Source organism: Artemia sp. Qi Xiang Cuo, chromosome 11 (genome assembly GCF_049724085.1).
Source record: "Artemia sp. Qi Xiang Cuo chromosome 11, ASM4972408v1, whole genome shotgun sequence".
Lineage (NCBI taxonomy): Eukaryota > Metazoa > Arthropoda > Branchiopoda > Anostraca > Artemiidae > Artemia > Artemia sp. Qi Xiang Cuo.
Window position 1 is genome coordinate 34,550,069 of NC_142804.1, and position 21,565 is coordinate 34,571,633.

At 36.4% G+C, this 21,565-nt stretch overlaps 1 protein-coding gene across 1 annotated transcript in view; it reads right to left on the reverse strand.

Moving 5' to 3' along the window:
- The window catches only part of LOC148946912 (pre-mRNA-splicing factor ISY1 homolog), a 42,561-nt gene extending 35,821 nt beyond the window's left edge, over positions 1-6,740 (reverse strand). The window contains exons 1-2 of the mRNA XM_089097193.1: positions 6,616-6,740; positions 3,872-3,894 (exon numbers count right to left, since the gene is read on the reverse strand). Of these exons, the coding sequence (XP_088953319.1) occupies positions 3,872-3,894; positions 6,616-6,618 (26 nt within the window). The 5' untranslated portion in view covers positions 6,619-6,740. The remainder of the gene's footprint in view (positions 1-3,871; positions 3,895-6,615) is intronic.
- Positions 6,741-21,565: the final 14,825 nt, after the last annotated feature.

Here is a 21,565-nt window from a genome sequence, read left to right on the forward strand (position 1 = left end):
CTGGGATCATGGAGGTCAGGCTATTTGGAAAGTTAAGAACAGTAAATGTGTGTTTAGAGTCTGAAGCATTTTTGAAGTATTATATAGTCCATGGGATCAAGTTTGGTTATGAGTTCTTCAGAATTGACAAAGACTAAGTGCTTCCTAAAAGATATTTTGCATGTCAAAGTTTCTCTGACATTGGAAAGAACTGCAATTCTGCTATTCTAAAGTGCACTCGTTGCAGTGGAAATCATAGATCAACGAAGGATATTCCTTGCAATAACGCAATTTGTAGCCCAAACTGTAAATCAAATAAGCAGCCATCTTACAAATTCAGTTGCCCTGCCTTGAAGAAATTTCTTAAATGAATACAGTTTGAACAGTTGCATCCTTTAATTCAAAGGGAGTTATTGGCAAATATGCAGTGCTAAATCAATTTGTTTCTAAATATAGTTCAATACTATGTTTGCAAGAGCATCCTTTGTTTGCCCATTCATTGAATATGTTAAGTTCCCTTACAAGTTTACACAATATATTTACCGTTCCTGCAAGGCCTGCTGGAGGCCACCCAGAGGATGGTGTTGCTACATTTGTTCCTCAAGAGTTTAGTGCTATTTTATCTTGCGCTGACCAATCTTTACTAACTTGCAAACTTTTTGATTGTGTTTTATCAATTGTTGTTTGCCTACAGATTATCACAATTATTTGTCTTTTGAAGTGTTTACATTAGCCTGCCATAGACTCAGTGATTTTGTTGCTCCAATAGATTCGAGTTTATGCATTTGCATTCTTTGTGTTTTTAACTGTGATCTTGATAATGCAAAGGAGTGTAGTGCAATTTATTTTCGCCTTTACTAAATTTTAATATTTCCTGGACATCACTTGATTTTACTTGTTCTTATTGGAGTGGGATTACGAGTCATATTGATCAAACTCTTTGTATTTTTTTCCTATCTTTAATGGTAAAAGTTATCCCAGATTTCCCAATAAGTGATTTGCCAGTTCAGTTTCTAGCAATGTCTACTGTAACCTGTAATTTGGTTTCTGCATCTAATTCTGTTCTTATTCATCAATGGGATAAAACATTGATTCCAGCTAACCAGGACAAAGTTGAATATTTGGTTTGAAAAGCAGTTGTGCCTGTTAACCTGAATTTTGATAATGATAATATAGAGCTTGAGCTTAATTGTGTATAGCCTATAAATATTCAATTGCTACATTGCTTAAAATATGGTGCCAGAGAAACTTCTCGAGTAAAGCAGTCTAAACTAAATATAGAAAAAATTTTTGGTTGTTAAATCCATTTCTTGCACAGGTACAGGAGGTAATGATGCTCGTCCGGAGTTAGTTCCCATGCAAATTGGCGCATGAAGAACGACCTCCACGTGCCTCTGGATACCTGGCTAGCCACCAGAGAACCAAATGCATCTAGGGACGGTTGGGTTGGCAGCCCTCCTCCGAAACTTCTATTGCTACGAATGGAACCAGAAATTCAGCCTCGGATATATCATCTCAAACCCCGTATCGACCTCGGACCGCCCAAGGAAAATCCCCTCTGAACATTGTTGACCAAGGTGGCACCAATGTGGCCACCTGGAACGTCCTGACGCTGAACCAACCCGGTTCGAAGCTTCTTTTAGCGAAAGAACTAAAAAAATATAAAGTCACAATAGCTGGAGTCACCAAAACACACCTCCCTGGACATGGTGAAGAGGACATAGGTGAAGGACGCACATTGCTATGGTCTGGCGGTAGCCAAAGAAGAGGAGGCGTTAGCCTAGTACTGAACAGTGCTGCACGTAGGGCCCTCCTGGCATTCAAACCAGTATCGCCTAGACTCCTGTCCGCAATACTGGATGGGAAGCACGGCAAAATAACTGTCATTACGTGCTATGCCCCCACAAACGACGCTGATGAAGAAGACAAGGACGATTTCTATAACCTGCTTAGTTCTGAACTATCTTCTGTACCTCCCCATGACTACCTCCTCCTCCTAGGAGACTTGAATGCAAGTATTTCAAACGAATCAGGCCTGTGGGATCTCGCTGTTGGACCTATTACAGTGGATAGCCTAAACGATAATGGAGAGAGGCTGCTGAATTGTTGTCTGGCCCACAATCTAACGATTGCGAACACATGGTTCCAGAGACCAAATATAGCCAAGTACTCCTGGTATAGCAATGATGGATCAACAAAGTAGATGCTCGACTACATCATCGTACGTCGACGATGGCTGTCGTCTGTCCAGAATTGCCGCACCTACCATGGCGCCGAGCTCGGGAACACCGACCACCGGCTGGTTGCAGCCAAAATTAAGCTCCGCCTCAAAGCTATGAAGAACAGCCAGTCTTCTCGGAAAATTTATGCCGGTCGCATCCAACAGGACCCCGCTCTGGCTGAGCGGTACCATGTGGAGATATCCAACAGATTTGAGGTCCTTGGCCAATGAGATGATAGTGAATTTGCATGGAAGTCCTTCAAAGAGAACACTCTTGCGGCAGCAACTGACGTTGTTGGAATGAGGCAACGGAAGAAAAAAGGCACACGGTAATCATGAATCTAAATTGGTATTTTTGTCTTTGGAAAAATTGCAGAAAGCCATGGGATGGTCACCTGGCTTTTCTGTGCACAAAGGAAAAGATAGCAATTTTCCAGTTGGAGCTTTGTCATCATAATAATATTTCGCTAATGGATGCCTTGTCTGAGGTTGATGCGATTAAAAAAAAAACTTGGGAAACTTTTAACAAAAAAATTAACAAATCTTTCAAAAAAAAACACAAAAAAAAACCTTCAATTGTTGAGAGAGAATGTCATTTTGGCAACCTTTTGAATTATTGTGATAATCCTAAATAACTTTTGGATGTTGACCAAATTTCAAACAGTTCTTTCAATTTGCGTGATTTCCTATTTTGTTTGATTCTTTATTGGGTGCAAGTTGTAAATCATAACCACAATTGTTTAAATATGAGGATGGAATCCATTCAAATCAAGCTAACTGGCTCCCATTTCTATTCTTCCACTATCTTAAAATTCCACAATATTTTAGGTTCTCTTTTTAATGCAGTTGCCCTTACATATGTTCTCTATCCTGCCCTTCTTTTTTGAGATTTGAAAATCTGCAATTTTTCTTCAATTTGTGCTTCCCATTTTAAAAATGGAAAATTTTTACTCGGTTTTCCGATTTGTTTCAGTAACATTTCAATTAATTTTGAGATTTAAATTAAGAGCTGTTGGAATTAGCTAGGATTAAGAAGGATAATTTGCATCATATGTCTGAAAGTTTTCTTTTTATGTACAACCTTTTCCATTTTTTCCCAGAATTTAAGTAATGTTTCATATTTTGTATTTTTTCTCTACATATCTTACTCAGTTATGTTATTAAGCCTATTTCAAACCAATGTTAAGTTTTATTTGTTGAAATATTTCTTTTCTTGCAGTTTCATTTATATATTTTATATACTCCTTGATTTTGAGGGAAATAAATAAATAAAATCAGTTTGTATCAATGTTCTCTATTAATATATCATCCTTGTTTGTGGGGTCCCAGCATATTGCACACATTTGTATGTTTGCAACTACAATCTAAATTGTTTCTTGATTCTATTACACTGTTAAAAGAATCTGTAATATATGTTATATTGACTTAGACAATCAATATGATATTTAATAATAAAATTCCAATGTATATTTAAAATAAAAGTTAAGACTGGTACATCACATGACTACTCAATTTCAGTATGCTCCCAGATTTGAGTGGGAACTACACAAAAGGATTATTGGCAAAATCTTGCACTGATCCTTGAAATTTCAAAATTGTCTGATTTTAGTTCTTGCATACAAAATAAGAGGTATAATTTATACTTTAACAGAAAGAAAATTGTACACTTACATTGCTTTCTCTGAATTCCGAGCCTAAAAAAGAAAAAAAAGAGAAAAAGTTCACAAGAGTTCTATTCAGCTTCAAAAAGAGATGCACTTAAAAGAGATAATTTAAAAAAGGAAAGGTTAAAGAAGACCCAATATCTTTTCATAAAAATTATGAAATATTTCAGATTGTATTTTTATATTGATTTTAATCTGTTTTTGAGTAATTTCAAATCCTTTCATGTAAAATATACTTTTTTCCTTTGCTGTTTTTATTGGTTTTATTAGCCTACCCTTTTCCTGTTTAACCACTATGCTCAGTTTTCCTAAGCTGAATTATGATAGAGTAACAATTAGTGTTAGATGGGTAAAATTCTGACCTATATTTATTGACATGGCTACATTTTCAATGACTAAAGTCAATTGAAAAGCATCTGGGATGATTCAATTCCTGGTTTTTGACTTAGGCTATATAAAAATTCAACAAACAACATGAATTACAAAATTTGAATTCTGCTTGCAATTTTTCTTACTTTTGGATTAGCTGTGACAGAATAAAGTGAGAAAAATAGCTTTAGAGTCCATTACTAGGCATTAGCCACCTGACCCATCAAAGCAATGCTTGGATAAATATTTAGAAATGCAATGATATGAAAAAAGATAAAACTACATAGTTCTGAAAAATCTGAGAAAAGAAAAAACAAAGTAATGGAACAAAGAAACTTAACATACTGTACTCATTATCAATAGCCATCAATAAACAGTTTTTTTTTATTGCACAAAATTAAAATTCTCCCTTTTAATTTCAAGGAAATTGGTTTGGATTTTTGGAACTGTTATTTCAAGTGAAGACTGATTAATGAATGCCAAGTTAATCAGTGAATCAAGTTAATATGAAAAATCAGTAACTGTGCAAGCGTTGTTGAAAAAGCAAATACCTAAAAAATGACAAAATTGGTGGATGACTAAAATACTTACCTGTATTTATTGTCATAGCTACAAATTTAATGACCTAAATCAATCAACAAGCATTCAATTTCTAGTTTCTGACATACATGACGGTTTGGCAAACAATATGATTCATAAAAATTTGTATCTGGTTTGTAAACTATTTTTTGGACTGTTTGATTGGCTGTGACAGAATAAAAAGAGAAAACTAGCTTTAGAGCCCATTACTAGGTATTAGCAACCCAGCCCATTAAAACATTGTATGGATAAATATAATGCAATAATACAATCAAGATAAGACTGCATGGTTCTAGCCAATCAGAGGCAGGAAAAAGACAAGATGAAACAGCAAAAAAACTACTAAGAAGTCTGCTAGTTCAACTCTGGGGCTCATCAAGTTTATTCTTTCTGCTGACTCCCCAAAGTCATTCTTCTTCTGTATAAAGAACTAGTTTGACCCAAGCTCAAAGTTGGAATGTCTATAGTCTTGATGTACTTGTGTACACTTGTGTACAGGAGAAATAGAGGTGATGTTATTCTAACCTACTAGTTGATGGAGGCCAACATGTTCCCAGTATTATTTCCTATTGTTGGTCCTAATTCAAGAACCAGAGGGCATTGACTCTGCTTGATTTTGGAGTTACACACCATACAATGAAAAAACCTGCTAGATGGGTTAACTGCTATAGAGTAATGCAATGCATAGCATCATTTTCATTGTGTTTACAATATTTAAACTGTTGTTTTTTGGGATTTTGTGGTAGAAAAAGGTACCTAGGTTAGGTTACAAAAAAAAAAAAAAAAAAAAACATGCTATGCTTTAACCCCCCCCCCACCCCCAAAGTGTGCCAATACATAGCCTAAATTTGTTTATAAACTATTATATATTCATCCTATTTTATTTTGTTTCATTAGCATGAAACAAACTTGACTTTTTTGAAAGGCCCATGTAATGCATAAGTAGCAAATTGTATTTTAAAAACCAGAGCCAATGAAAAAGAGACTGAAAACTAGAAATTAAGTAAAATATATTCAGCAAAAATTTAGATAGGTACATATCTAACATGTTTACAATCTTTTAAGCTCTAAAAATAAGATAGTAAATTTCTACAAAATCATATTATTGAGTTACAAATAAAGTGAATACACCATTCAATGCCTTTTTTTATGCTGATCAAAAATATAATAATCATTTCTATTGGAAATGAATTTCAGCCCCCCCCTATATATGCCAATTCAGGATTAGGTTAGGTATAGCCTATATAGGGGGGGGGGCTGAAATTCATTTCTGATATAAATGCTTATTATATTTGTAATCAGCATAAAAAAAGGCATTGAATGGTGTATTCACTTTATTCCTAACTCAATAATATGATTTCGTAGAAATTTACCAATAAGACACCAGAAGAGATGATAGCTTGATAGAATATATTCTCTACCCTGGATTCATTCCTAAGTGATATTCACCAAACTCAACAAATTTCAACAATAACAAGAAGTCCCTAAATTAGAGGTTTAGGCCAACCATAAAACTGAAAATAACAAAATTAGAAAACTTATGGATGGCTTGGGCTAGCTTAGCCAATATACTCACATCAGGGGGAAGGTGGTGAGATTGCAAGTGTAATGATGGTAGTTAGCCTATGATTTTGGAAAACGCAGAATGCGAAATTAAATTTCACTAAGCAACTCTATTTTTACAGTCTAATTTCTGTGCTAGCCTATAGAGAAAAGTTTATTAAGAAAGCTTGAAACCAAATTAGGTAATTGTTGGTCTTAAGCCTAGAATCTTTAAAAAATTCAATGGTGACTGAAACTTACCATATCTAAAAATTTAACCTTTTCAAGTGTCTTTTATTGTCATCTAATTATTATTATATTTATTTATTATTGTATATCTATTTATTATGATTTCTGGATCTCAACAAATGGACCAAAGAATTTCGATATATTCTATCCACATAAGGAAATACACTCAGTCGCTGTTGCCATTGCTGTTAGTTTCAAATGGTTAAGAAGGGTAAAATCCATAGAGATAGAAACTGTATAGCCAGAAAAAGAATGGTACATATAACCACAGACAAAATGTATACGGACGTCCAACGGAAATAAATTTATGGTAACATTTAGTTTGGTGCTTGTGTTCGTATATCCTCAGTTTCTTTGGCTTCAGGCATACATAAAAGTCATCATAAATAGCCTAAAGGCACCCAGTTAACCGACCCATTTCTTAACATCATAAGATAGGGGACATAGACATCTCAATCGTATATTTTTTGTCTGTGTGTGCAACAGCACTTATTGTAATTAAATCCTTATATTTTCCTGTTCAATAAGGATATGCAGTTATCAGGTTTGTATCTCAAAGCCCTCAGTGTTGTAATCAATTGGAATTATTCTGCGTTTATTGAGGTTCAAAACTCAATGCACTGCAATTCATCCTTTTACAGACAAAAATTCTTCCTGTTTTTATCAGTTGATCGTAATAACTTTTTCCAAAAAATCATTTTTTTGAAAAAAATTAAAGAGCCACATCAAAACATCAGACCAGCGCAAACAAATAAAAAAAAGAAGAAATTACTATGAACGAGTGAATGAAATCCAAAACGAGCAAAGACTGAAATAAATAATGAAAACAAAAGCAAATCCAGCTGATACCACAGCAGACAAATAAATGAATCCTAAAACGAATGTATACTAAAATGAGTAATCAAGTCAAAATTAAAAGGAACGGAAGATGCCCCAAACAGAAGTAAGGTTAACACTCCGTAAATCTTTCAAAGGGCAAAGCTCGATTTATACTTTACTGAAAACGATTTGTATCTTGAGTGATGTGTTTTTTATTCTTGATTACGTCAACAAAAGGCTGATCAAAGCTTATCATAAGCAGCGCGATAGCGCTGCCTAAGAAAAGAACGATGTGGGCACAACGTATTATTTATTTTTTCTTCTCCATACCCGTGCACTTCGTATCGAAGGAGTTGTCGTAGAAACTTCGAAAAGGGCTAATTCAATTGAAAATTGGAGTGGCTAGTGCCCTTTTTAACAGTCGAAAGTGATTTGAGGGCAATTAGCCCCCCCCCACACGCATCATATCCCCAAACACAACCAATCAAAATTTTGAGATAGCCATTTTGTTCAGCGTAGTTGGTTTCCAGATAGAAAATATCGTTTTGAGGAGGACACATCCCCACAACCCTAGGGGCAAGGGTATTAAGTTATGCCCTGAGGGCATATACGAGAATGTTGGCACAATGTATCATATATTATTTTTTTTTCCTTTAGAGCAGGACAATTCATATGGAAGGGGTCACCATAGAAACCTCAAAAGGGGCTCATTCGATTGGAAATCGAGAGTTCTAGTGCCCTTTTTGATAGGCGAAAGTGATTGGAGGGCAACTAGCACCCCCCCCCCCCTCCTACAACTATCATTCCGCCAAACACATCAAATCAAAATTTCGAGATAGTCATTTTGTCCAGAGTAGCTGATTTCCAGATATAAAATATGTTTTTGAGGAGGACACTCCCCCACAACCCTCAGGCAAGCGTTTTAAGTTATGCCCTGGGGGCAAATAAGTTTTTTAATGAAGGCATTGTCGTAGAAACTTCAAAACAGGCTCATTCGATTGGAAATTCAAAGGGCTAGTGCCCTTTTTAATAGTCGAAATTGATTTGAGGGCAGCTAGCCCCCCCCCCCCCCACGCCCATCATTCCCCCAAACACATCCAATCAAAATTTTAAGATATCCATTTTATTGAGCATAGTTGATTTCAAGATAGAAAATATGTTTTTGGGGAGGACACTCCCCCACAACCCTCAGGCCGAGGGTTTTAAGTTATTCCCTGGGGGCATATAAGGTTTTTATAGAAGGCGTTGTCGTAGAAACTTCAAAACAGGATCCTTCGATTGAAAATTCAAAGGGCTAGTGCCCTTTTTAATAGTTGAAAGTGATTGGAGGGCAACCAGCCCTCCCTCCCCCACGCCCATCATTCCTCCGAACACATCCAATCTAAATTTTGAGACAGCCATTTTGTTCAGCGTAGTTGATTTCCAGATAGAAAACATGTTTTGAGGAAGACACTCCCCCAAAACCCTCAGGGCAAGAGTTTATATTATGCCTTGGGGCATATAAGGTTTTTATAGAGAAGTTGTCGTAGAAGCTTCAAAACAGCCTCCTTCGACTGGAAATTAAAAGGGCTAGTGCCCTTTTTAATAGTCGATAGTGATTGGAGGGCACCTAGCCCCCCCTACGCCCATCATTCCCCCAAACACATCCAATCAAAATTTGGAGATAGCCATTTTGTTCAGCGTAGTTGATTAACGGGTATAAAATATATTTTTGAGGTTCAAAACACGCTACTTCGATTGGAAATTCAAAAGGGCTAGTGCCCTTTTTAATAGTCGAAAGTGATTAGGGGACAACTAGCACCCCTCTCACAACTATCATTCCCCCAAACACATCAAATCAAAATTTTGAGATAGTCATTTTGTTCAGCGTAGTTGATTTCCGGATAGAAAATATATTTTGAGGAAGAAACTCCCCCGCAACCCTCAGGGCAAGGGTTTTAAGTTAGGCCCTGGGGCATGTAAGGTTTTTATAGAAGGCGTTGTCGTAGAAACTTCAAAACAGGCTCCCTCGATTGGAAATTCAAAGGGCTAGTGCCCTTTTTAATAGTCGAAAGTGATTGGAGGGCAACTAGCCCCCCCCCCTCTCCCCCACACCCATCATTCCCCCAAACCCATCCAATCAAAAGTTTGAGATAGCCATTTTGTTCAGCGTAGTTGATTTCCGGGTATCAAACATGTTTTTGAGGTGAACACTCCCCCACAACCCTCAGGGCAAGGGTTTTAAGTTATGCCCTGGGGGCATATAAGGTTTTTTTTATAGAAGGCGTTGTCATAGACTCTTCAAACAAGTTTAATTCGATTGGAAATTCAAAGAGCTAGTTTCTTTTTTAATAGTCAAAAGTGATTGGAGGGCAATTAGTCCCCCCTCCCCCTACGCCCATCATTCCCCCAAACACATCCAGTGAAAATTTTGAGATAGCCATTTTGTTCAGCGTAGTTGATTTCCATACAGAAAATATGTTTTGGAGGAGGACACTCCCCCACAACCCTCAGGGCAAGGGTTATAAGTTATGCCCTGGGGGCATTTAAGGTTTGTATTGAAATCTTTGTCGTAGAAACTTGAAAAAACGCTCATTTGATTTGAAATTCAAAGCTAGTACCCTTTTTAATAGACGAAAGTGATTATAGATATTTTGTGTTGTTGTTGTTGTTTAGACCAGGGCACTTCGTATCGAAGGAGTTGTCGTGGGAACTTCGAAAAGGGCTCATTCGATTGAAAATAGAAACGGCTGATGCCCTTTTTAATAATCGAAAGTAATTGGAGGGCAACTAATCCCCCATCCACTCCCACCCTCCCGCGCCCACCCTCCCATTTGCCCGTTATCTTTAAAATCTAAATGTTGCCTTAAGATTAAATCAAAATGCATTGTGATAATACTAATTCTCAATAAGGCATCTCAGCAGTATCCCAAGAACGACTGAGGGTATTATGTTCAAACTTATGGGGCTACTTCTGCTCTTAAAATTTAACCAAATCAAAATAGCATGAGTGTATCCAAGCCATCAAAGAAAGTAAACAAACTTTTTTTTCCTTATGGTATCATGTTTTCCATTTTAGGTCAACTAGAGGAGGTATGAAACTAAATTGAACAGTACTATTTGTGTCCAGATTTTTAAAATGGTGTATGTTGTTAAAAATTGCTGAAAATGTTTCTCCAGTATACAAATAGCAGGCCAAACTATAAAGTCTTAAAAAACGAAAAGATTTAAAGTATTATTTTCTTTTTCCCTGAAAAGACTATGTCAATATAAAACGTACAGATTTTAATTAAAACTTTTTCTACAAAATAAGTTTTTCAAAGAAAAGTAAAGAACTCCATAAAACCAAAAATGAGCAAAAATATAATCAAATAATCTACCAAGCGTGAAACTACCACAAATCAGCATCGATAAATAAATGAAACCCAAAACGAACAGAAATTACAATAAATAACCGAGTCAAACTCAAAACGAGCAGAAATTAACATAAGTTGGCGCAAAACCCCTATGCCTTCCCAAGGCCAGAACAAAATTTGCGATTTACTGAAAAAAGACAAATGAATGTGCATTGTCAGTTTAATATACATATACTGATATTTAGTAATCAAAATGTTAATATTATTTGATTTATTAAAGTTATAAAATTAAAAACATCTGTATTTATTTTCAGTAAAGAGTAAATTTTGTTCTGGCCTTGGGAAGGCATATGGGTTTTGCACCCAACTTATGTTAATTTCTGCTTGTTTTGAGTTTGACTCGGTTATTTATTGTAATTTCTGTTCGTTTTGGGTTTCCTTTATTTATCGATGCTGATTCGTGGTAGTTTCACGCTTGGTAGATTATTTGATTTGATTTTTGCTAATTTTTTGTTTAATGGAGTTCTTTACTTTTCTTTGAAAAACTTATTTTGTGGAAAAAGTTTTTTAAATTAATAAATAAAAAATGCAATCACTCGCACGTGCCCTCTCATTGTGTTGATTGCAATCCATAATTCATTGAAAGTGATATGAATTTTCAACAGTGTGGTCATTATTTTTCAAAAACATCAGCAACAAATATGCATAATTAATTGTGCAGGAAAGAAAAAATGAAAAGAAACCAATTGTTTTGTATACAATTATATTTATTGCTAGTGGCCATAACAATTTTGATTTGACAACACTATAATTGTAAAAAAGGAAAATACCGAAAATATATTTTGTTTTCAGTAAACCACACACAGCACTTTTACCTTTAAGACATTTACGAAACGACAACCCTACTCTTATTTATGGTCATTTCTGTTTGTTTTAATGTGATTCTGTACTATTATTTACAAAACTTGTTTTCGGGAAACTGTTTCTTTTCTAAGTTGGTAGAAAGAATACGAGGAAGTCTTTATCTGTAAAAGGATGAATCGCAGCCTAAGGAACTTTGACGCGCAATAAGAGTATAATAATTATTGTGATAGATTCCAATAAATTCGAATTTTTAATTATTTGATTTTGTCTCGTCTTATGTTTTAATATGATCTTTTAGTACCACCTGAAAAACCTATTCAATGGAAAAGCTCCTATACAAAATTCTGATTAGTTTTAGTTGACATAGCTTTATTATTATTTACTATTAGAAGCACTCAAAAAACGTTTTTTTGAGTTTTTCTTCTAAGAATCAAAATTTCAGGTTTAAGTTTTAGTTTTTAATCAAATTTGAATATTTGGTCAAATTTCCTGAATAACAGTAGTTTTGTTCCAAAACTTTAATAATATTCTGTTATAGAATCTTGGCTTGACGAAGAGGGTAGTTACTGCTAATACGAATTTAAAACCTACATTATTCCTGGTGTCCTATGTGGTTGAAGCCTTCCTGACTCATTGCAAGATCATTGAGAGCCTATCCAGATCTTAAAAAATCGAATTCTACGGATTATAGTTGATGTAACCATATTTTCTTCTTCCAGAATTAATTTTCCTTCTTAGGTCCCCTTGGTCCGATTTACTTAGCCTGAAAGTAGTACGTCGATTGAAGAAAAACCCTGTTGGGTCTATTTTATGCCTTCACGAATCGATTCAATCCACTTGTTTTCAAAACATATTTTCCTCTTAGGTATGTCCGGCCCAATGTACATGCCCTTTAAGCTCATAGTCGATCGGAGATAAAATAAAGTTGGACCTATTCTGGGGGGAAAGATTCAATATAACAATTTGTTTCGATGGCTTTCAGCTGGCATGCCTTACATACCTTACAAGGCTAAGCCAATACGAGAAAACAAAATTCTTCGGGCCAGTTTAAGGTGTTAAGCATAAATACAACCAATTTCGTTTATTTTTTGCTTTTCCTGGTTAACAATTAAGACGTAGAAATTTATTTTCAATCCTGGTAAAAATTTGTATGTTCAATCAAACCATTTGAACCAAAGTAATTTTGTGCAAAAAAAATTCAATAAAAGCTTTACTATAGTATTTTGAAAAGACGGACAGGTAGACTACGAAAAACCTGCATTACTTTCCCTCTTCCATTCGACTAAAGCTGGAGCTACCCCTATTCCATCCATAGTAAAATAATTAATTTATTATCTCCAGATGTTCTGAAGTCACCAGGTTATATCTACTGACGTGGTGGAGTCACCAGACAATAACTACTGATGTGGTCTAGTCCCCAGGAAATACCTACTGATATGGTGAAGTAAACAGTTAAGCCTCACTTGATGTAGGAGAGTAGTAGTATGCTATTAAGGCTTTCAAGCAGAGCCCTATCCCTTTTCGATAGGATTTGAAGCAGAGCCCTGGCAAGATTCCCATCCCTGGCAAGATTACTGTGAGAGCCCTGGCAATATTCCCACCCCTGGCAAGATTTGGCATGTCCAAGCAAGATTATTAGGTGTTTCAATTACTTGGAGTGTGGTCTGTGTAATAGAAAAGTTCTAATAAATGGAGTCCCTTGCACGTGTTTCTATCTGACATGATTACCGGCCTGTTTCTAGGTGAAATCCCCTCTATATGTCCATTCATGCGTTCCCAGGTGACAACACTCCCTCACGATGTTTTCCCAGACGCTTATACGACAACATGTCCAAACATGCCCCCCAGCTAGTAAGGCTCCTTCACGTTGATTTTCTATTAAATGCATAGAGAGCTTTCCAGGTGTCCCCATCGAAGATCCCTGGATGTACTGGGAACGGTAAGGACAGTTTCTCATCAGTCTCATAAAACCTGTTGTAGACGTCGCAAGTATCTGAAATAATGGACAATTTATAAAGTGAAGTAAGTGTCTCTATCTCTCTCTAGTATAATCCCCCCCCCCTACAAAAAATTCCACTTTGCTTTGTTTATATTTATTTTAAAGCACAAAATACCCTTTTTTCACTGTGTAAAAACCCTACCCCCTCCGATCATTTGAAAACAATGTATCCTTTCAAAGAAATTATTCTTTTACTCAAGAAGTGCTTTTGTGCAATCTTCCCTCTTCATGCGTTTAAAACCTTGGCATAGAATTCATCAAATGTGTCAAAATCTTTCGCACACGCTTTGTTTAAGTTAACATATGTGAATATTTCCCAATTTAGAAAGGGTTTCTTGTAAAGAATGCCGCTCGGAAAGGATTGTCGTCAATTATGGCAAAGGTGGGGACGATGCCATAATTCTAGGTTGTCTGAAAGAGATTCTATTTTCAACAAATTAATGCATAATATAAGGCGAATCATTTTTTTATATGATATTTCAGGCTGGAAACTGTTTCTGTTCTGATTTAGTTGAAAGAATACGTGGAAGTCTTTATCCGTAAAAGGAAGAATTGCAGCCTAAGGAACTTTGACGCGCAATAAGAGTATAATAATTATACTCTTAATTGGGTCTATTTTATGGCTTCACGAATCGGTTCAATCCACTCGTTTTCAAAACATATTTTCCTATTAGGTATGTCTGGCCTAATGTACATGCCCCTTAAGCTCATAGCCGATCGGAGATAAAATAAAGTTGGACCTATTCTGGGGGGAAAGATTCAATATAACAATTTGTTTCGATGGCTTTCAGCTGGCATGCCTTACCTACCTTGCAAGACCAAGCCAATACGAGAAAACAAAACTCTTCGGTTCAGTTTAAGGTGTTAAGCATAAATACAACCAATCTCTGAAATATTTTGGCTTTCATCAAGATCTTCCTGGCCCTGTCTATATGCCATGCAAGCCACAATGCTTGAAATTATTTGTATTTTCATTTTTTGCTTTTTCTGCTTAACAATCAACATGTAGAAATTTATTTTCAATCCTGGAAAAAATTGGTATATTCAGTCAAACCTTTTGAACCAAAGTAATTTTGTGCAAAAAAATTTTCAATAAAAGCTTTACTATAGTATTTTGAAAAGATTGACAGGGAGACTACGAAAAACCTGCATTACTTTTCCTCTTCCATTCAACTAAAGATGGAGCTACCCCTACCCCATCTGTAGTAAAGTAATTAATTTATTGTCTCTAGATGTGCTGAAGTCACCAGGTTATATCTACTGATGTGGTGGAGTCACCAGACAATACCTACTGATTTAGTCTAGTCACCAGGAAATACCTACTGATATGGTGAAGTAAACTGTTAAGCCTCACTTGATCTAAGAGATTAGTAGTATGCTATCCAGGCTTTCAAGCGGAACCCTTTTCCTTTTCCATAGGATTTCAAGCAGAGCCCTGGGAGGATTCCCACCCTTGGCAAGACTACCGTAAGAGCCCTGGCAAGATTCCCACCCCTGGCAATATTCTCGCCCTGGCAAGATTTGGCATTTCCAGACAAGATTCCAAGGTGTTTCAATTACTTGGAATGGGGTCGGGTAATAGAAAAGTTTTAATAAATGGAGCCCCTTGTGCGCGTTTCTAGCTGACATGAATTCCACCCTATTTCTAGGTGAAACTCCCATCTACATGTCCAAAAATGCCTCCCCAGGTGACAACACTCCCTCACGATGTTTTCCAAGACGCTTATACGACATCATGTCCAAACATACCTCCCAGCCAGTAAGGCTCCCCCACGTTGCTTTTTTATTAAAAGCCTTAGAGGGCCTTCCAGGTGTCCCCATCGAAGATCCCTGGGTGTACTGAGAACTCCATAAACATCCAGGGTAATGACAATTTCTCACCAGTCTCATATAGCCTGTTGAGGACGTCACAAGTATATGAAATAATGTAAAATTTCTAAAATGAATTAAGTGTGTCTCTCTCTCTCTAGTGTAATCCTGCCCCCCCCCCCACAAAAAATCCATTTTGCTTTGTATATACTCGTTTTAAAGCATAAATTAACCTCTTTTGGCTGGGTAAAAACCCTTCCCCCCTCCGTTCATTTGAAAACAACGTATCCTTTCAAAGAAATTATTCTTTTACTCAAAAAGTGCTTTTCTCCAAACTTCCCCCTTCATGCGTTTAAAACCTGCGCATAGAATTCATAAAATGTGTCAAAATCTTTCGCACACGCTTTGTTTAAATTAACATATGTGAATTCGTCCCAATGTAGAAAGGGTGTCTTGTAAACAATGACGCTCTGAAAAGATTGTCGTCAATTATAGTAAATGGGGGACGATGCTATAATTCCAAATTGTCTGAAAGAGGTTCTATTTTCAACAAATTAATGCATAATAGAGGTGAATCATTCTTTATATATTTTAGGCCCTGGAAATTATATAAAAGCCGGGGGACGCTATCAGGCTTTAGAGTGCACATTTTTTACCATTTTGAAAGGGCTTAGCTTGGGGGAAACGAGAGCCTTTATTCCCTGCTTATTCTTGGTTCTAGTACATTTCTAGCTTTACATATGCTTATTATAAGGAGGATAAATTATTTAATTCTATGCGTTTCTTTGAAAAAAATTGTTTTATTCTTACGAGGGGCGTGAAAACTAAGGTTTTGAACTTTGATATAGAAGGCTAGGATGCAAAGACTTAAATTTAAGGGGCTGGGAAAATTAGACTCAATTTATCTGGAAAAAACGTTTGATTTCTAAGCCTAGCTTATTCCTCAAAAATTTTACTTCTTGCTTTTTTGAAAAGGGTTGACCGATTTAAAAGCTTAAGAGGGTTTCTGGACAATGTTTAAATATCTATAACAAGAAAAAGGATCTATGATTATTTTCTATAATCATAGATCATAGATTATCATAGATTATTTTTGTTTTCTATGATTATTGTAGGGGTTATCTAGAGGGGGGCACTAATTTATAGCATATTGTGTTTTCTTCTGTGGAAAAGAGCCCTAATTTGTATAAATTTTCTCTGTAGAATTTCCCAGCTCTTTCAAACCCTAGCAAAAAGGCAAGGACCAATGCAATGACCCCTGCAAGGGAATTGGCTATCAAATATGCCAGTCCTTCTAGGCAGACCCTAGGCCAAGATCTTACCCATTCAGCTGCCACCCTGCATGCTGTCACCCATGAAGAGATGTCTAGCCCTTCCAGGCTCTCCCTAGGCCAACCCTCAAATCCCCGTCAAGCGATGTCTGGCCCTTCGAGACCAGTGATACCTGTGCAACCCCCTGTTCACCATCTTGCATTAACTAGCCCTTCCAGACACTCCTTATGCCAACCCCCAACGCAAGCCCCTGCGCAGACTATGAGGAAAATGAAGAGAGAATAGACGGCTGCTCACGTTTCGAGCCCCGCTGCTCCAACCCCCCAGGCCCGTGACATCACTGCCCCACCTGCACAAGCTCGTGATGTCACTGGTCCCTCCACCCTTCATCATGCGTCGCCGGGGGCTTCAGGAGCCCACACCCAAGTGCAGCCAGAATTTAGAGATGTGAGTATATTTATTGATGTAATAAAAAACTTACAGTTTATTTTTTAGCTAGTTTATATTCCTGTTCTAATCCTTTCTTTCAACCTAAGTTCTCTGCCTACTAAAGGCATTTCCCCGCCTCTTTCAGGCCTTGAATGGAGTTTTCTATTCTTTTAAGTGTCCTTCTTCCCATAGTTTAATAGACTCAGACTGCCACAGAAATAACTAAAAATAATGTAATTCTTCAAGATTTAGTCTACTACATGCGTTTTTTCGCTTTTTTTACTTATCGAAGACAATAAAAATGTTTTCAAGGCTTATCAATAGTTTGTCTTTCTTCAATCTTTCAGGTGTCTACATTAGTCTTTTCAGCTTATTTACCCCTTAGTTTTAAAAGACTCTTCCCCCCTCAGAGGTAATGTCATTTTTCCACTCCTTCCTAATCTTTAAGACCCTACTTTTGACTTTTCTACTTATCTACGTCCCATTAGTCTTAATGTCTCTGCTCCCTCGGAAATAAGTAAAATAAACCTGCTCTTCAACCTAATAAACCCTATTTTTCACTATTTTGTTTTCCCCTTTTATTCTCTGCCTACTAAAGGTATTTTCCCGCCTCTTTCAGGCCTTGAATGGAGTGTCTATTCTTTTAAGTGCCTACCTTTGACTTTTCAGGCTCCATACCCCCCTTAATTTTAAAGACCATCATCAGACCTAGAGATAATGCATTCTTTTCAATTTTTAAGCCCACTAAAGGCTTTTTTTCTTCCAAACTAATAGTGTTATCTTTTCGCTTTTTTCCACGCAGTCGGAATACTGAAGGCACAAGTTATATGCTATTACACTTCAAAGGAAATAGCTAAAAGTAGTGCTGAAGGTAAAAAGGTTATTTCAGGGTTCCTAATAGACTAGTAGATATCAGAGGACCTCCTGGGGGGAAATGGGGGCATCCATTTTCAAGAAATAGCTAAGAACATGACTCGAAGAGTTTAGGGGAGATATAACCCCCCCCCCTGTTAGTTCCATTCATACCTAAAATTTCTTCTTTTTTTCTAGACCGATTGTGATAGCTTAATAGAAGGTATTCTCACAAATTTCCTCGATACAGGAGCAGCACCGGCGAACCAAGCTTATAAAATACCTGCACGAGTTGACGATATGCTCCACATAAGCCCGCTTCGGTAAGTTACCCATAATTATTTTTTAAATAAATACAAAAGGATTTATTGATAGTGTGACCTAAAGAGGTCCTTTACATACATGGACAGTATTAGGGGGTTTACAGTTCCAAGGGGGCATGGTACCCTTTCATGATACAACGATACAATCTGACGAGTAGTATGGGTCTATGAGTTCAAAAGGGCATGGTACCCTTTCATGATACAACGATGCATTACAACGAGTAGTGAGGGTTCAATAAGTTGAATGAGTCATGTTACCCTTTCATAATACAACGATGCATTCTAATAGCTTCTATACTCATTCTCTCTTTTTCCTAGGGCGTTGCCTTCCAGTGAGCTAATATGCTCTTATAATTCTTCTAGTTTCAAACAACACCTAAACCTGGGACCTACAATCTCTACGAGGTTATAGAGATATTTTTGAACATGCAGGAGGTCTTGGGGACTAGTGAACACGAGGGGGGTTTAAGTGCAGAGGTGAGTCCGGCTAAAGTGGCTGCCGCTAAATTTAATTTGGACAGTTTGTTCGGGGTCTCGGCCTTCATATAGATTATAAATGAGTTGAAGATAAGTTACTATCGAGTGAGGTCGAGACAACACCCACCATGGACAATGAATTAGAGGAGCAAAGTGGATCTGGCTCGCCTACAGTATTGCCACAATTGTATTTATCTCTCACGTGTATAAAACAGACTTTGGCGATCCGTTCACATGGATCCTACAGACATAGCACACTCGTATGTCAGCATGATTCGGGCACTTCTCGAAAACCACGTGCAGGAGGCGGGAGGATGGGACTCTATAAAAACATCCATCATGTTTAAAATCATTTTTTTAAATGCAAGTTCGGGTCAGTTGCACAGCTATGGTTGCTCTTATTAAAACAGCAAATGAGGCAATTTCACGGCTGCAACATACACATTATCCAATGAATGTATCACCAGAAGACGAATTAGCTATAAATATAAGAAAATATTTTGGGTTTGTAAAGAGAAAATCAATGGGGATGATGCGAAAGCCCGGGACCGTGATTATTTATGGCAGGAAAATGTTCATCAAGGTGAAGTAACTTTCGGGGGTTGCGCATAAATCGTGTAATTTAAATGTTAGACAGCAATACTTTTTACCGGTTTACATGAACAATTTCAACTATGATTTTAAATTCATATTACCAGCGGTACCACGATTGCAGAAAGGTGAAGTTGTAGATGTATACCGTAATCAATATGTAATATAAAATTGTTTCTAAATACTTCGAGATAAAATTAACTTATTTCATTTTAAATATACTTCCGATGTAAACTAAACTCCCCCCCTAATTAAGTTTAAATACCGTTTCGAACTTGAGTTTAAATTCTCAATCAACAAAAGAGACACTACATTTTATGCTCAACTAAAACATCCCTTTAAAGTACAAAAAACGGATGACTATATTCTCGAAGAACTTGATACTTGATGAATTCCAGAGTACTTTGTAGTACTTTTTGTCTTACAGACCGACAGACCTGAAATGTGGAAAAGGCTACCGACCCGATGATGGTATTAATTAAAGAAGATAGTTTTAACTTTGCAAAATACTTGACAAAAAATCACGAGACAATGTTTTATACAAAGTAGATTCAAGTAACATAGAAAGTTTCAAGTTACTACAGGAATGCGAAAAGTTTAATAACCAAAATATTGAAGGTAAAATTATTGGACGCGCAGTTAACATAACGAATTGAGTTCGTCCACATAATGACAAGGTGGCATGTTTTATTCTATATGCCTGTATCTAGTACCCCAGAGTAGACAACTAGTTCAAGTGTTCTCCATTAGAAACGCTCCTAAGGAATCTGATAATTTTATGAAGAATGATCAAACTCCTGGACTGATGACTCCCCCAACCTAGTTGATCACCTCACAAGTAAATTCAAATTTATTATTCAATCTAGTTTATTTTCCCTCACCATTAACTTTCCCCCCATTACAATTGGCGCGGTCGTAAACTCGGAGGAAAAACATGCGAACTAGTTAGGCTACAAACTTTTTAATTTAAATTTAAACCATTGGATGGATACAGACCTATAAGAAAGAGTGTCTAAGCCTATAACCACTAAGCTATAGTAGGGAAACCCTTTTAAATATCTCATAGGAGATAATAGCATTCCCCAATTAGGTTAAGAGAAAAAGATTTATTTAAGTGTGTATTTCCGCAAAGAAGACACAAATATTTAAAACGCAAAAATGGCAGAAGAATTAAATGCATTATTACTTGCGCAAAAATTGGTCGCTAAAAACGTAGAAATAACAAAATCCATCTCACAACATGACGGGCAAACAGATGTTGACGAATTTAATATACAATTAGCACAATTTGTAGAATTAACTAAAACAGACCTAAAAGCGTTAATAAGTATGCTTCTTCTAAGATTAAGAGGGCAAGCTTTAACCTTTATTAAAAAAATTGAAAATACTGTGGGAGAAGATAATAATTTGCCGATAAATACAATAGAAAAATTGTTAACGGCATTTAAAGACAGATTTACTGAAACAAGCTCAACAAATAAATTAAAACATGGAATAGTATGCTTCGACCACACACAGAATATACAAGAATATTTACACAACATACGAATCTCAGTAGAAGCGAAATTCGGAAAAGGTTCAGGAGACTTGTATGAGAAAATCATACTACATGGCTTTTTGCAAGGACTTCCCCCAAAATTATATAGAATGGTAATATCCATACACATCCAAACGTTGGATGTTCTCAATCAACAAAAGAGAAACTACATTTTATGCTCAACCAAAACATCCCCTTAAAGTACAAAAAACGGATGACTATCTTCGCGAAGAACTTGATACTTGATGAATTCCAGAGTACTTTGTAGTACTTTTTGTCTTACAGACCGACAGATAGTGAAATGTGGAAAAAGCTACCAACCGGATGATGGTATTAATTAAAGAAGATAGTTTGAACTGTGCAAAATACTTGACAAAAAATCACGAGACAATGTTTTATACAAAGTAGATTTAAGTAACATAGAAAGTTTCAAGTTACTACAGGAATGCGAAAAGTTTAATAACCAAAATATTGAAGGTAAAATTATTGGACGTGCAGTTAACATAACGAATTGAGTTTGTCCACATAATGACAAGGTGGCATGTTTTGTTCTATATGCCTGTATCTAGTACCCCAGAGTAGACAACTAGTTCAACTGTTCTCCATTAGAAACGCTCCTAAGGAATCTGATAATTTTACGAAGAATGATTACACT